The following is a 13,019-nucleotide window of genomic DNA, read 5'->3' on the forward strand; positions in this document are numbered from 1 at the left end:
TTTTTTTACAAGCATTAACTGTAGTACTGTGTGGATTTAGGGTTTGAATTTCAAATCTTGTGAACTTTAAAACAAATTCAGCCACTGCTGTGTTTTGCATGGTCAGCAGCCATTTTGGATTTTGAAGACTTTGATTTTCCCCCTTAAATTCTGATTTCAATTTTCTGGAAATTTTTCCCAACTTAGATTTTCAAAAATTCAACTTCTAGAAGCAGAAAATAAACAAAAATTCCCATTTGGAAAAATGTTGGAGGCGCTTATATAAAAATACTTGTAATGTTTGTCTTCACTTTTTACCCTGAATGAAAGATCAATAACCTTTCAAAACTAGAATTACAACATTTTAATTTTAAAGCAAATAAATAAAAAATGTTGCAACCGTTTGAAAGATAAAAAAATCTATTTCAGGTCCATTTTGTTGTATTTAACATTTTCTTAAAAATTCTTTCCAAAATGATTAAAAGTAGTCAAATTAGCACAATTTCTGAACTGATGTCAGGAGGCACAAAAAAAATTGTTCCCAGGGCCACAAATGGCCCCCGCGCCTCATCTTGAACACCAATGAAAGGGTTAAATGATGGGAAATAAAGTCAATATCTGCATTTTCAATTCTGTATTTTCACACGTGTAAGATCCATACAACCACAAGTGAGACATTTAATCCAGTTTTTCCTCAGGTCCACATTTTACATCAGTTTTCCAGAAGCAAGAAAAGCTTAAAAATAAAAAAAAACTGAAACTGCAGTTATTTCACCAGAAAATATTCTAAATCATGGAGTGGAGGGAAAAAAATAAAAAATTAAGGTGCAAAGCAGCAACAAGTCAACAAACATTTTCAATTCATTAGTTTTTTTTTTTTCACATCTGTTATGGAACAACATGACTGACTACACCTTCATCACCTCACCAACGCTGCTGGACACGTCCATTTTGTTCACCGGCAAATAAACCACAGCAGGAAGCTCTCCTTTCAAAATAATATGTACGTACAAAAATAAAGAAAATATAGAATCTTTGCATGTTGAACTTTTAACAGCATAATTAAATAAATATGTTAAGTCAGGAGGAAGTTTGCTGGATGGAAGTTGTTCGGTCGGCGTTTAACACTTAAATGTGAAGAGCTGATGACATCATCATCATCATCATCAGTGGGCCATGGCGTCCTGGAAGCCCCACGCCTCCAGCAGGGAAATCTGGAAGCTCTCCTTGCAGAGCGGCGGGTTGTCGAAGGTGGCGCAGCGGCCGGTGTGGCCGTGGTTCAGCTCCGCGTCGATGAACAGGGCGTTGCCGTCGCCGCCGCCTCCTGATTGGACGAGAAGAAGAAGAAGTTTCAGGTAAACCGATTTAATAAATGCAAATCCAGCATCAAATAAACAGAGTCAAGTTGGACAAAAACTGGTGTCAAACGTTTGAAAAAATTCTCATTTGTGCCGCTCTCGTTAGGGGCATGCCATAGCAATGCATAAGGAGAGCAGTACTGACTTGCGAAGCAAGTCAGTACTGCAGAAGTGGATTCTTAGGAAAAGAGCGGTGATGCTCAGCAAGGCAGTTCATTAGCATTTGTACAAAAGTTAGCATTTCACTGTCTATGACTAGTGCACTAGCACTTTTACCTAAAGTTAGCTTTTACCTAATTTTCTCATTAATTAGACATGTTTAGTGTACTGAATAGAGTAGTAAAATTAAAACAACATGGTCGTGTTGCTCCACATGCTACTGCCAGCATTTAAGCTAACATTAGCATATTGGCTAATTTTAGCTTATGCATCAATTCTAACATAATGAATGGTACAACTACAGTTTATTAAACATGCTTCTGCCTCTCCAAAGGTTATTGACTACGTTGCAGCTATCTTTAGCATTAATGCTAATTTTTTAACATCATAGCGCTGCGTCAAAGCCGACGGGCACACTTTGGCATGCCCCTTTAAAATTTCTGCAGGAATTTTCTCGTTTTAAAATGTTTTATGCAAAATTCATTTTTTTGTACTTCAGTTTGAGTTTCTACTGCGTTTGAAAACAGAAAATAAAACCAGCTGCACGTTTTTATGACAATAAGTTTGTGTTTCTTAATCCATTTCAAAAACCTCCAGATCCTAACATTACAAATCACCTAGCAACCCCAGCAGAATTCCGCCCGTTACCTAGCGACCCATGCCGAGCTCCAGCACATTTGGTCAGCTGGTTCAATCACGTTATAATGGCTGCTGGAAAGGACGAAGTATTTTGTTGCCGACTTACCATCTAGAAACCACCTGCTGCATTCTTGTTGGTTGTGCAGGAGGCTCCATTTCTGCTTTTCTAAGACGTACGGTTGTATTACTGTGCATCCGTTTGCGGCACGTTTTCAAGTGCAAGTGCAAATGTCGAGTTTAGGGGGCGTGGCCAGCAGCAGCTCATTTGGATTTAAAGTGACAAGATTCTCCAAAACAAATCAAGTTGAGTAAAATCTCATTATCTAAGAAAAACTTTGTGCAAAAAATGAAATGAAAATTTTTTTTAAAGGCCATAAACTGATCCTAAGCTGTTCAAGGAAGCACAATAGGTCAAAGGTCAACCAGCTTGTCCATAGTTACAAAATCAAGTTTGGCGTTTGTGCGATCGTCATTTTTAAGAGATCAACCTTGAACAAAAACCTAATTGATATAAACGAATAATGTCGCGTTCGTGCAGCTCAGTTGACAAAATTTGCTCCGTTTTGGAAACATGGACTGGCTGGTTGACCTTTGATGACCTCTTTAAAGTGACCATCACAGCTGGCATCAGAAACGATCTGCTCACCCACGATGATGGAGTCGAAGCTCCCGGCCATGAACATCGACGTGTTCTTGGAGTTGAGGTTGAAGTGGTGCGTAGCCAGAAACGGCGACAGTTCTCCAGGAGGCTTGTCGGGCTGCGGGAGGTTCTGGTCTGCGCTCGGATCGGCGGCGGCAGCGGCGGCCGGATCGTCCGGACCCGCGGGCCGGACGGCCGACGCCAACTCAGGGTGGCGGATCACCACCCACTCGTAGCGCTCCATCTCAGGCTTCAGCTGCAGACGTAGAATCGGTCAACCAGGGAATCAATAATAAAATCATTTTATTGGCCAAAACCCCTTTAGTGAATGTGAACCAGGTGAAACAAACGATGACGATTAGCTGATTTTATTGATGAATCCAATTAATGGTTTCAGCCACATTGTTATGAGTTTCTTTAGGACATCAGCCACAAAAACAAAGTTTGATTTACGTCACTAAACTGCAGTGACTACATTTAATTATTAAAATTTATTGGTGCTCTTTGAATAAATAAGACATTTTTCCATGTTTGAGAAATAATCTGCCAATAGAACAAGAACTTTATCAATATAAAGGAGTCATCGACTTAAATCAGGCTCCCATCTTGCTGAAAAGTTACTTGTAAGTCAGTTTTGTTTCATTTCAAGAATTTGCAACTAGACAAAAATACTTGGTAAGATTCTGTTTTTGCAGTGTAGTCAAAGTCCAATCCAGTAAAAGTAAGATATTTTTTTTTCCTGTTAACCCTTTCCTGACAGACCTGGTCTCAGGTGTGGTGTCGGGTAAAGGCCCAACCAGAAACTATCGGATCAGGTAACGGGAGTTTCCGCGGGTCGTTGTTAAGTTTTCGTGTTTGAGCTTTTCCTCCACTCAGAAACCCGGATGAATAATTCATTGTGGAGACATCAGAGATCAGTTTTCACATTTCAATCAGAGGTTTTTATTAAAAATGGGAACTAAACGCTGCATGAGGAGGAGCGTCCTGCATGTTGGGTTTGTGCAGAAACGTGACCTGCGGTGAATTACAGACAGATGGCCGCAGCTAATGCTGCCCTCTAGTGGCCGCTACATGGCACTACTCAGAATAAAATAAATGAAATCATCTTTGAAACACCAAAACAAAATTTACCCTGAATACGAAACACTCCCCGGTGCCGAAATAGCTCAGCTTGTTGCCTCCACGTTTCCTCTCCTCCCAGTCCGACGACAGGAAGGCTCCACACACCTGAGATCAAAAATAAAAGACATGTTGGAACAATAATGTCACCATCTTCAGATGCGCTAGCTTTAACCACAGAGATGCACTTTAAAACCCAGAGTCTGAGGAAAAGCCAAGCTGTAATCCAGTCACATGACTTCATCCATTCACAGACAGTGAACTATAGAAAATCCATCTGAATGGAATTAAATTCACCGATTTTTATTAACATTCACCTTAATGTAAATGTATCTAATCCACACCAGGTCAAAACTACAGATAAAAACTCAAATGGCCCCACTAATGCTTGGTTAAATGTCCGTTAGCAACACGAAGCTTGGCTGCATGGTTTCCAGTAGCAGAATGCTAATGCTCCAATCATAGATATTAGCTCCGCCAACGCCAAACATGGTATTTAACAGAAGCTAATGCTAATGCTCCAATCATAGATATTAGCTCCGCCAACACCAAACATGGTATTTAACAGAAGCTAATGCTCCAATCATAGATATTAGCTCTGCCAACGCCAAACATGGTATTTAACAGAAGCTAATGCTAAAGCATCAACTTCAAATTAAATCTCTTTTTTTAAATTACAACCTTTGAACACCAAGTTTTAAAATTATAAATCTACATATCATGTATTTAGGGGAAGCCAAATGTGCCAAATATTTTCAGAGTTAGCAAAACCGCTAAACGAAAATTCAGCTTTGCCATTAGCATGTTAGCAAGTGTGCCTGCCACTACACCTAATGATTGAGCAGCACTTTGTTGGTGTACTGGCAGTGTCCATCCAAGAAGGTTTTGAAATGGCTCGTTTTCCAGACGCCAAAAACAGCCGTTTGGTTTTTAAAAGCAGTCGAGACCCAAACGGAGGTAGAAAAATGTGCAAATTGGGAATTCTGCAAAATGGGTTCCCTTTAATAAAAAAAAAAACAATAGCCAATGGTGTGTTCATCAATGGGTTTAAAAGCATCTCAACTAAATTTAATATTACAGAATTGGTAGAAAAGCTGCTCACATCGCCATCGGTGGTCCGGATCAGGAGCAGGGTGGGTTCATGGCCTTCGCAGTGAGAGTAGAACCTTAAAGCAAAACGCAAAGTCAGTCCGGTTTCTTTTTAAACCCGTAAACAGGAGCTGGAGACGTGGGACGGGTCACCTGCTGAGGCTGCAGCCGTGGGTGGAGGTGGTGAAGAGGAGCTCCGGCTGGCACAGGGCGAAGCGCTCCGGGATCCACGACCAGATGTCGTGCATCTCCTTGGCGCTGACGATCTCCGAGGTGAACGTGTCGGGATCCAGAGCCAGCTGCACGTTCCGCCTGGAAAACAAACCAGCAGGAGGCGCTGCAGTACAGAGCGGCCATTCATAATAGCTGCAGCCACCAGAGAGGGCGTCTAGTCAAAGTAAACCAGAACAAAATGGACGAATGAAGGAGAAGGGAACCCACCCAACGCTGAGAGAGCAGATGAGACAGAAGACGAATGGAGCAGAAAGAAAAACGACACAAAGATGGAAAATCAACTGAAATAAAATACTGAGGACAGGAAACGATGAGTCTATTAAAAATGAATAATTTACAATGAAGGAGCAAATTTATACCAAGACAACCGAGCTCAGATATCAACTTTTACAGAAAAACAAAAAAAAAAAAAAGGAAATACTCCATTAGGAAAAAGAACCCAAAATTTTCCATGTTAAAAATCAATTTATGGATTAAAACTATTTTCTGATGTAAAACAGAAATTTAAAACACAAGATTCAAATGTACCGACATCACTGCAAAAACAGGAAATCTCAATTATTTTGTGTAAATATATTATAATTAAACTAAGAAAAAAAAAGTAACTTTACAGCAAGATACAGGAGTCTGTTTCAAGTTGATATTGACGATCGTTTCTCTTCAAGATTAACCTTTAAAGCAGTTTATTTCATTACCTAAAGTGAAATAAAGCAGAATGTTTTAATGACTTTGAACCAGGTGCAGCTAAAACTACGGCATAAAACACATTTAGTGACAAAACATCCTTTAATTTTTTATCTCAATGTGTATTTTTGTAGAGCTGGAGTGAATTATCCCTCCAGTTAATCAATTGATGACTAAATTGGTGGACATTATAGCAATAATCGATTAACCTGATTAATGACAGATTAATCCTGATTAACCGTTTCCGGCCTGGTGTTGTGCGGGTGACCGATCCGGGTTTGGACCTCACCTCTTCTGCTTGACGGTGATTCCCTTCTGCTGCAGCGACTTCTCGTTGGTGACCTGCAGCAGCGTGATCTCCTTGCGGCTGATCAGGCGGATGGAGAAGGATTTCTCCAGCAGCTTCTCCGGCGTGACGATGGAACCGATGCCTTTGATGAACGCCTGAATGTCCGACCGGGTTTTCCCCGAGTCGAGCTGCTGGTTCTGTCCCGCTTGGCCTCCCGTTTTGTGTTTGCGGTAAAACTTGAGCAAGGCGATGGCGACGCGGTAGAGGACCTTGTAGCCCTCCACCAGATACACATCCAGCACCCGGACCATGTGGGCGAACGGCAGGTCGCCCAGCACCCAGCGCTGCCAGTCGGCGTAGACGTCCACCACGTCCTGGGCGGTGGCGACTATCAGTTTGTGCGCCGCCGTGCAGTACTTGTTGGCCAGGTCGCCGAAGGTCATGCAGCTGGACTCGTAGGCCAGGAAGGTTTGGTCCAGCAGCCGTTTGCCCGGCTCGTTGCAGGCCAGGATGCGGCTGACGTGCTCGAAGCACTGCGCCTCGTCTTTGCTGAAGTGCAGGAGCAGCGCGGTGAGCGCCGGGAGGGACGGGCAGTGCGAGATGTCTGGGAACTGACCCGCCACGCAGTTGATGATCCGATGCGCCGAGGCCACCGCCTCCGCCTTCAAGCAGTACCGCGGCACCGGATTTCCGTCCACGAACTCCGGCAGCGGGATGTGAGACGACGGCTTCTTCGCGGCGGCGTCGCCTATGATGTCACGGTACACCTCAGCATCCGGCGTAACGGTGCGGCACGGGATGGACTTGATGAGCTGCTGGTAGACCTGAGCCCGCAGTTTGTGGTTCTTGGCCCAGTAGCCTTGGCGAGCCATCTGCTTGAACTCCTTCAGCTCTTTGCAGTCCAGCTTGGTCGGCCCGCTGCTCGTCGCCAGATCCCCCATCTGGCTCCAGTCCACAAACGTGCCGTATTCGTCCTCAGCCATGATGCTGGAAGCTTTCTGGACCGCCCAACGAGCAAAGAGGAGGAGGTGTTGGTGACCTTCTGTCCTCCACACAACCGGTGCCAAACTGGGTGACACTACCTATCCATGGTGGTTACTGGAAAAAAACAAACAACGGAGGTTTAAAGAACTGAACCAGTTCACAATATTTCCAGGTGGTGAATATTGAAATGTCCTCGACTGATTTGATTGGCCGATCACCGATCTTTCAGTTTAAAGAGGAGCCAAACCGACGGCTGGACAGTAAACCAACAATACATATTGCAACAGACACATCAATAGAGAGAACACTGATAGCATATCCAATCATTTCACTGAACCGCACAGCATTCTGGGGGATGTAGGCCGAGTAAAGACCAAGCACCAGCCGACTCTGGTTACCTAGCAACAGTCTGTTGAGCAACTTTAGCTGTTAAACTGGCAGCAGCGAGAAGTGAAAACTGGGTAAAACACTAATCTAGCAGAATTTCAAATATTTAAAAATCAATAATTAATTGACAGCCTGATATGAAACGCTCACATCATGATAAGTTTTTCAGCCACATCGTCCAGCCCTACATAAATCCCAAAGAAACTTTTTTTATTTGCAGATATCCGTCTCAATTGGTCCTCAACGCCGTTGGCTTCATGTTTCTGTGCAAATTTACACATTTATTAGATTCCGGGATGTCAATCTAAACCCGCCTCAGTGCTGCCCTCTATGGGTGGAACAGTGGCTACTGTTCTACAGGTCCAGCTCGGCTGACAGTCAGTCGCTGCATTTCCACTGCAGATGTGCTCAAAACTTTAACAACGTTCCACTGATGTAAAATCGAGTCGTTTCCATGGAATAAGTTTGTTCAGGTGATGGTTTTGCCGCGGCGCCGTCATCCTCCCACCACTTCCTGTCGTCGTAACATCGGATCACGAGTCAGGATGTGAAAAAAGTTTTTCCATTGGAGTTTTGAGAAATGCACCAATTTCGATGCAGTTGGAAAAATTAAATGGCTTGTTTTGTTTGTTTTTGTATTTTTTAAAAGTCGATAGATTTGTTACTAGTCCCTTTTTTTGAAAAAGTCAATCATTTCTTGAAAAAGGTTAAATTTCTCGCTAGCAACATCGCTAGTACTCCGCTCAACTGGCCACTCCCCTTAGCATCTCTTGGCCCCGCCTACTTTTGGTGGACTCTAAAGGGGGCGGGGCTAAGCTTTCACATGCGCTTTAGTTGCACTTTAAAACCCGACCTACTCTACCGAGTCTGATTTTAGCCAATACCAATTTCGATGCAGTTGGAAAACTTGAATGGCTTGTTTTGTTGTTTTTGTATTTTTTAAAAGTCGATAGATTTGTTACTAGTCCCTCTTTTTGAAAAAGTCAATCATTTCTTGAAAAAGGTTAAATTTCTCGCTAGCAACATCGCTAGTACTCCGCTCAACTGGCGACTCCCCTTAGCATCTCTTGGCCCCGCCTACTTTTGGTGGACTCTAAAGGGGGCGGGGCTAAGCTTTCACATGCGCTTTAGTTACACTTTAAAACCCGACCTACTCTACCGAGTCTGATTTTAGCCAATACCAATTTCGATGCAGTTGGAAAACTTAAACGGCTTGTTTTGTTGTTTTTGTATTTTTTAAAAGTCGATAGATTTGTTACTAGTCCCTTTTTTTGAAAAAGTCAATCATTTCTTGAAAAAGGTTGCTCAATTTCTCGCTAGCGACGTCGCTAGTACTCCGCTCAACTGGCCACTCCCCTTAGCATATCTTGGCCCCGCCTACTTTTGGTGGACTCTAAAGGGGGCGGGGCTAAGCTTTCACATGCGCTTTAGTTGCACTTTAAAACCCGACCTACTCTACCGAGTCTGATTTTAGCCAATACCAATTTACTTTTCTCTCTTTTCTAAAGAGTCGCAAAGTCGTTTCTCGTTAAAGTATCGTCCGATCGCCCGAAATTACAGAAGTAATTCAGCTCTGGTCCGACTGGTGTGGTTAAAATCCAAACCCAAATTAAATTGGGCAAAACTTGAATAGATGCGTTGCCATGCCAACTACTCCGAGATGTTACCGTGCGTTTATTTGCAGGTCAGGCTTCGCCAGGACGAAGGTGAAGCCCAGAATATGCTCACAGTAAAAATGCAGACAAACATTTACTAATTTTATTACATGGATTCTTGCTCCTGTAAGCCTTTTTTTTTTTTTGTTTTAATCCAAGCACAGTAGTGCGTTTTATACAACCGAGGTGAAACGAATCAGTGACACAACCTTACAAAATGGGTTTTAACCAGAAAAATGTCTTAAATTAGACCACATCAAGTTCTCAGGGGCAGAAAAATTAGGATTTTTCTGCCCCTGATTCACAGTTTAAGAAAACTGATTCAGCAACTTCTGTGGTTCTGTGTAGCAATAAAAACTTTCACACATCCTTACTGAGAACAACGGTCACATGAAGAACGACCAAAGGTCACCAAGCCGAAGATACGCACGTAAGAAAATTAGCTTTATGCGAGTTGCATGGAAAACTTGAAGGAGAATTTTAACCAATTGGCAAAAAAAAAAAAGCAGCCAACTTTAAACCTTTGATATTTTTAATTTTAATCATTTCTTCTTTTTTTTACAGTGAAATGAAAACTGTACCAATCACACAGTGAATAAAAACGCAAAGCATGTCAGTTTCTGCAGTGAAAACTTTGGCATAATCCAAGTACCAGCAATCAGCAATTACACCAATAGTTAAACAACCTATAATTGTAATTATATGCATAATGACACTTCATCCTTACTCTGCCCAGCGACAGATAGTAAATATACTTACAGTTTTTATCCCTATGAATTTATGAACGTCTAATTCAGGGAAGATTTTAATGGACGTTTTAATTTATGCTGCAAATCCAAGATTTAGTGTTAAATCATGACGTTTTCAGCAGAAGGAGAAAGACTGGAGCCTCATAAACGCCTCCAACACAATGAATGAATGAATGAATGAATGAATAACGTCATCATAAAATGCATGCAGAGCCACTTACACCGTTTTTATTCGGCTGCAGAAGCTGTACAGGCCTGTTGGTTTGCGTGTTTGGAGCTACACGGATCACGGACTAAATCTGGTACAGTTATCCCCAAGTTAGCACGGCTAGCATTAGCTTAACGCAGCCTGCTCAGGAGAAGCTGAAGTTGGCTTCTGATTCGGAACAAAATGGCTAAAAAGGGCAAATCCACTTATTTTTTTTAAACAACTGAGCATCTATTTGCTCCGTTTTAAAACTTATACTTTTCAAACCTCGACTAGCTTATTCTACACTAGTAACAGATTATTTAACAATGTTTCGGATAGGTTGATTTCAGCTGATTTTTTGTAATATATTAGAATTTGTAAATTTCTGAAACATTCAGTAAATGATAAACAACTAGCATAAACGGTAACAGGGCAATGTTTCATAGTTTAATATATTAGACATTTTCTGCTCCAGCGCTGCAAGTTGCAGATGAAAACTGTCATCCTATTTCAGTACAATTAAACATAAAATGCAACCATTTTTAATTAAAACTAAACCCTAATTCATCACTTTTAAATCAAATAATCGTTTCACACATCAAAAAGTAGGCTGTGAGCATTCTGGTAAAAGTAAAACAATTAGTGTTTGTGTTGTAGTTTTAAAAATAGAGCAGATTTTTTTAAAACAAATCTTCAGCTAGTGAAAACATTGGCGGAATCGCCCTTTTGCCATTGTCCGAATCGAAAGCCAACTTCAGCTCCATCCGGCACCGTGTGTTTTATATGCTAACGAAAACCATACAACGCTAACAGCCCCGAGAGAAACACGCATAAATACAGAGAGACCATTATAAAAAAGACTCGGATTAGATGACTAGGCGGTTAGATTTACAAAACCGTTCCAGCACCTGCTAGCATGTTCGCTACCAATTAATCTTGTCCATTGACTGTCCTTCTCTCTTGGATTTTGCGTTTTAAGCTTTAAAACACCCGATTTATTTAACTAAACATAATCATAGAGAGAATAACAGATTTTATTCCACCAGACCAGGAATACTGACAAGCAAATAATACGTTTATTCCGATTAAAAAGCACCGTATTCCTACCTTAGAGCTGCATGCCTGGAAGACGCGACGCAGGGTTCACGTTGTTGCTTGGAGCATGCGCACTGCGTCCAGGTGGGCCGCTTAAATCTACAGTGACAACCAGGTTTCTAATAGCTCCTCTGATCCATCCAGCTTTAAAATCTATGCTGATGCTTAATGAAGAATGCAGCAGATGTTTAATTTCTCATGAATTACTAGCAGAAGTTACGTGGGGGCGTCAATTTTCCATCTTTCCTTGTATTAATGTGGTGCCATTTGGGAAGGACAGGAAGTGCAAGAAGGACAACAAACCAGCTCTTTGTTAGAAACTCAAAGCACAGCAGCTCCAACACATGACAGCTGTTACTGATAATTAAATTATGCAATCAAAACTGCCCTGCGGTAAAATGTTGTCTGGTTTCCTCTGAAATACAGCTGGTTCTTCTCAATTTTTGCTTTCTGTGAAATGAAAGGGTGAGAAATTTGTAAAGTAAATTTAGTTTTACTGTGAAATAATTCAAATTAAAGATGTATATCGATTTCTAAGGTGAGTTAGAGTGCAGGGCAGCTGATTTTAATGTTAATAGCAACAAATTCATCCATTTTTATTGAAAGCGCGTTTGCTTTGTCAGCCATTCCTAAAATAAAAAGCAACAAACGCTTTGCAAAATTAAACTTTTTCCACTATTGTCGCATTAAAGCCACAAACTTTAATGTATTTTATTGAGATTTTATAAGACATAAAACACAATGTAGTGTTTAAATGTAAAGATGAAGGAAAAGCATAACAATAAATATCTGAAAAGTGTGGCGTACATTTTTACTTAGTCACCTGCATCAAAACTTTATTGGCTCCTCTTTTGCTGCAAAGACCCACAGATATTACAAGAACTTTGGAGGAAAAAAGGCAACTTTAGATTGTTCAATGCAGTTCCAACTTTATGCTTTTATTATGGTGTTAAAACAGGACAAGGCTTAAAAAGTGGGACTTCCAGGCCAGATGAAGGAAAACATGTCAACGGAGAGCATGTGGAGAAGGTTGGAGTTCAGTTTAGTCGACTGAATTATGTGGTTTAAATCTGCAGAGAGCAGCAGATGGTGCAAAGCCAGTAAACCTTTTGGTCGTAGCTCAAAGAGGTTTATGCTCATCCAATCTTCCCAATCCTGCTCATCAGCTACGGCGATACTCTGTCTGTCCGCCCGTGTTTTTATTTACAGGATGCAGTTGAACAGCAGGGGCTGTTCCTGCATAAAAGGGGCCCTGGGCCTTCTGAGGCCCCCCAGCAAACATCCCACTGTCAAAACCAGAAAATTTAAATTTATTACATTTAAAAAGTAAAAATTAGTTTATGATAATCTTTTTAATTTTTTAAAATTTTGTTTTAACTTTTCAGTAATATGGTGGAGTATTAGGACCATAATAAGAAAATAAATTAATAAAAATAAAAACAGAAAGTTAACATTACAAGAATAAAGTTGTATGAAAATAAAGTTGAAATTACACAAGAATAAATCCATAATATTAGAATAATAACGTTGTACAAGAATAAAATATTATAAGAATAAAGTCATTTTATTTTATGACTTTAATTTTATTTTTAGATTGAAGTCATAACTTTATACTTTATTCTTGTAATATTATTTTAAAAATGTTCCTAGCATTGCCCTCCTCCGTCCTTCAATAATAAACAAAAAAATATGAAATCTTTAAATCATTAAATGTCTAAAACATAAAAACAGCTTTTGTATTTTGCTGGTCAAATTTGAACCATTCTTTA

General features: G+C 40.8%; 1 protein-coding gene across 2 annotated transcripts; it reads right to left on the minus strand.

The window, feature by feature from the left end:
• Positions 1 to 598: 598 nt before the first annotated feature.
• tbc1d24 (TBC1 domain family, member 24) lies at positions 599 to 11,535 on the minus strand. 2 transcript variants are annotated; one of them, XM_008436395.3, is made up of 7 exons: positions 11,263 to 11,535; positions 6,191 to 7,288; positions 5,137 to 5,295; positions 4,997 to 5,060; positions 3,907 to 4,002; positions 2,782 to 3,031; positions 599 to 1,303 (listed from the first exon to the last, which is right to left on the minus strand). In XM_008436395.3, exons 2-7 carry the CDS (start codon positions 7,171 to 7,173, stop codon positions 1,146 to 1,148), a joined length of 1,710 nt encoding a protein of 569 aa, XP_008434617.1. In that variant the 5' UTR covers positions 7,174 to 7,288; positions 11,263 to 11,535; the 3' UTR covers positions 599 to 1,145. The 2 variants fall into 2 exon arrangements, with proteins under 2 accessions (XP_008434617.1, XP_008434618.1); XM_008436396.3 differs by lacking the exon at positions 11,263 to 11,535 and adding an exon at positions 10,187 to 10,298.
• Positions 11,536 to 13,019: the final 1,484 nt, after the last annotated feature.

Source organism: Poecilia reticulata, chromosome 19, assembly GCF_904066995.2.
Source record: "Poecilia reticulata chromosome 19, P_reticulata-male-v2, whole genome shotgun sequence".
Lineage (NCBI taxonomy): Eukaryota > Metazoa > Chordata > Actinopteri > Cyprinodontiformes > Poeciliidae > Poecilia > Poecilia reticulata.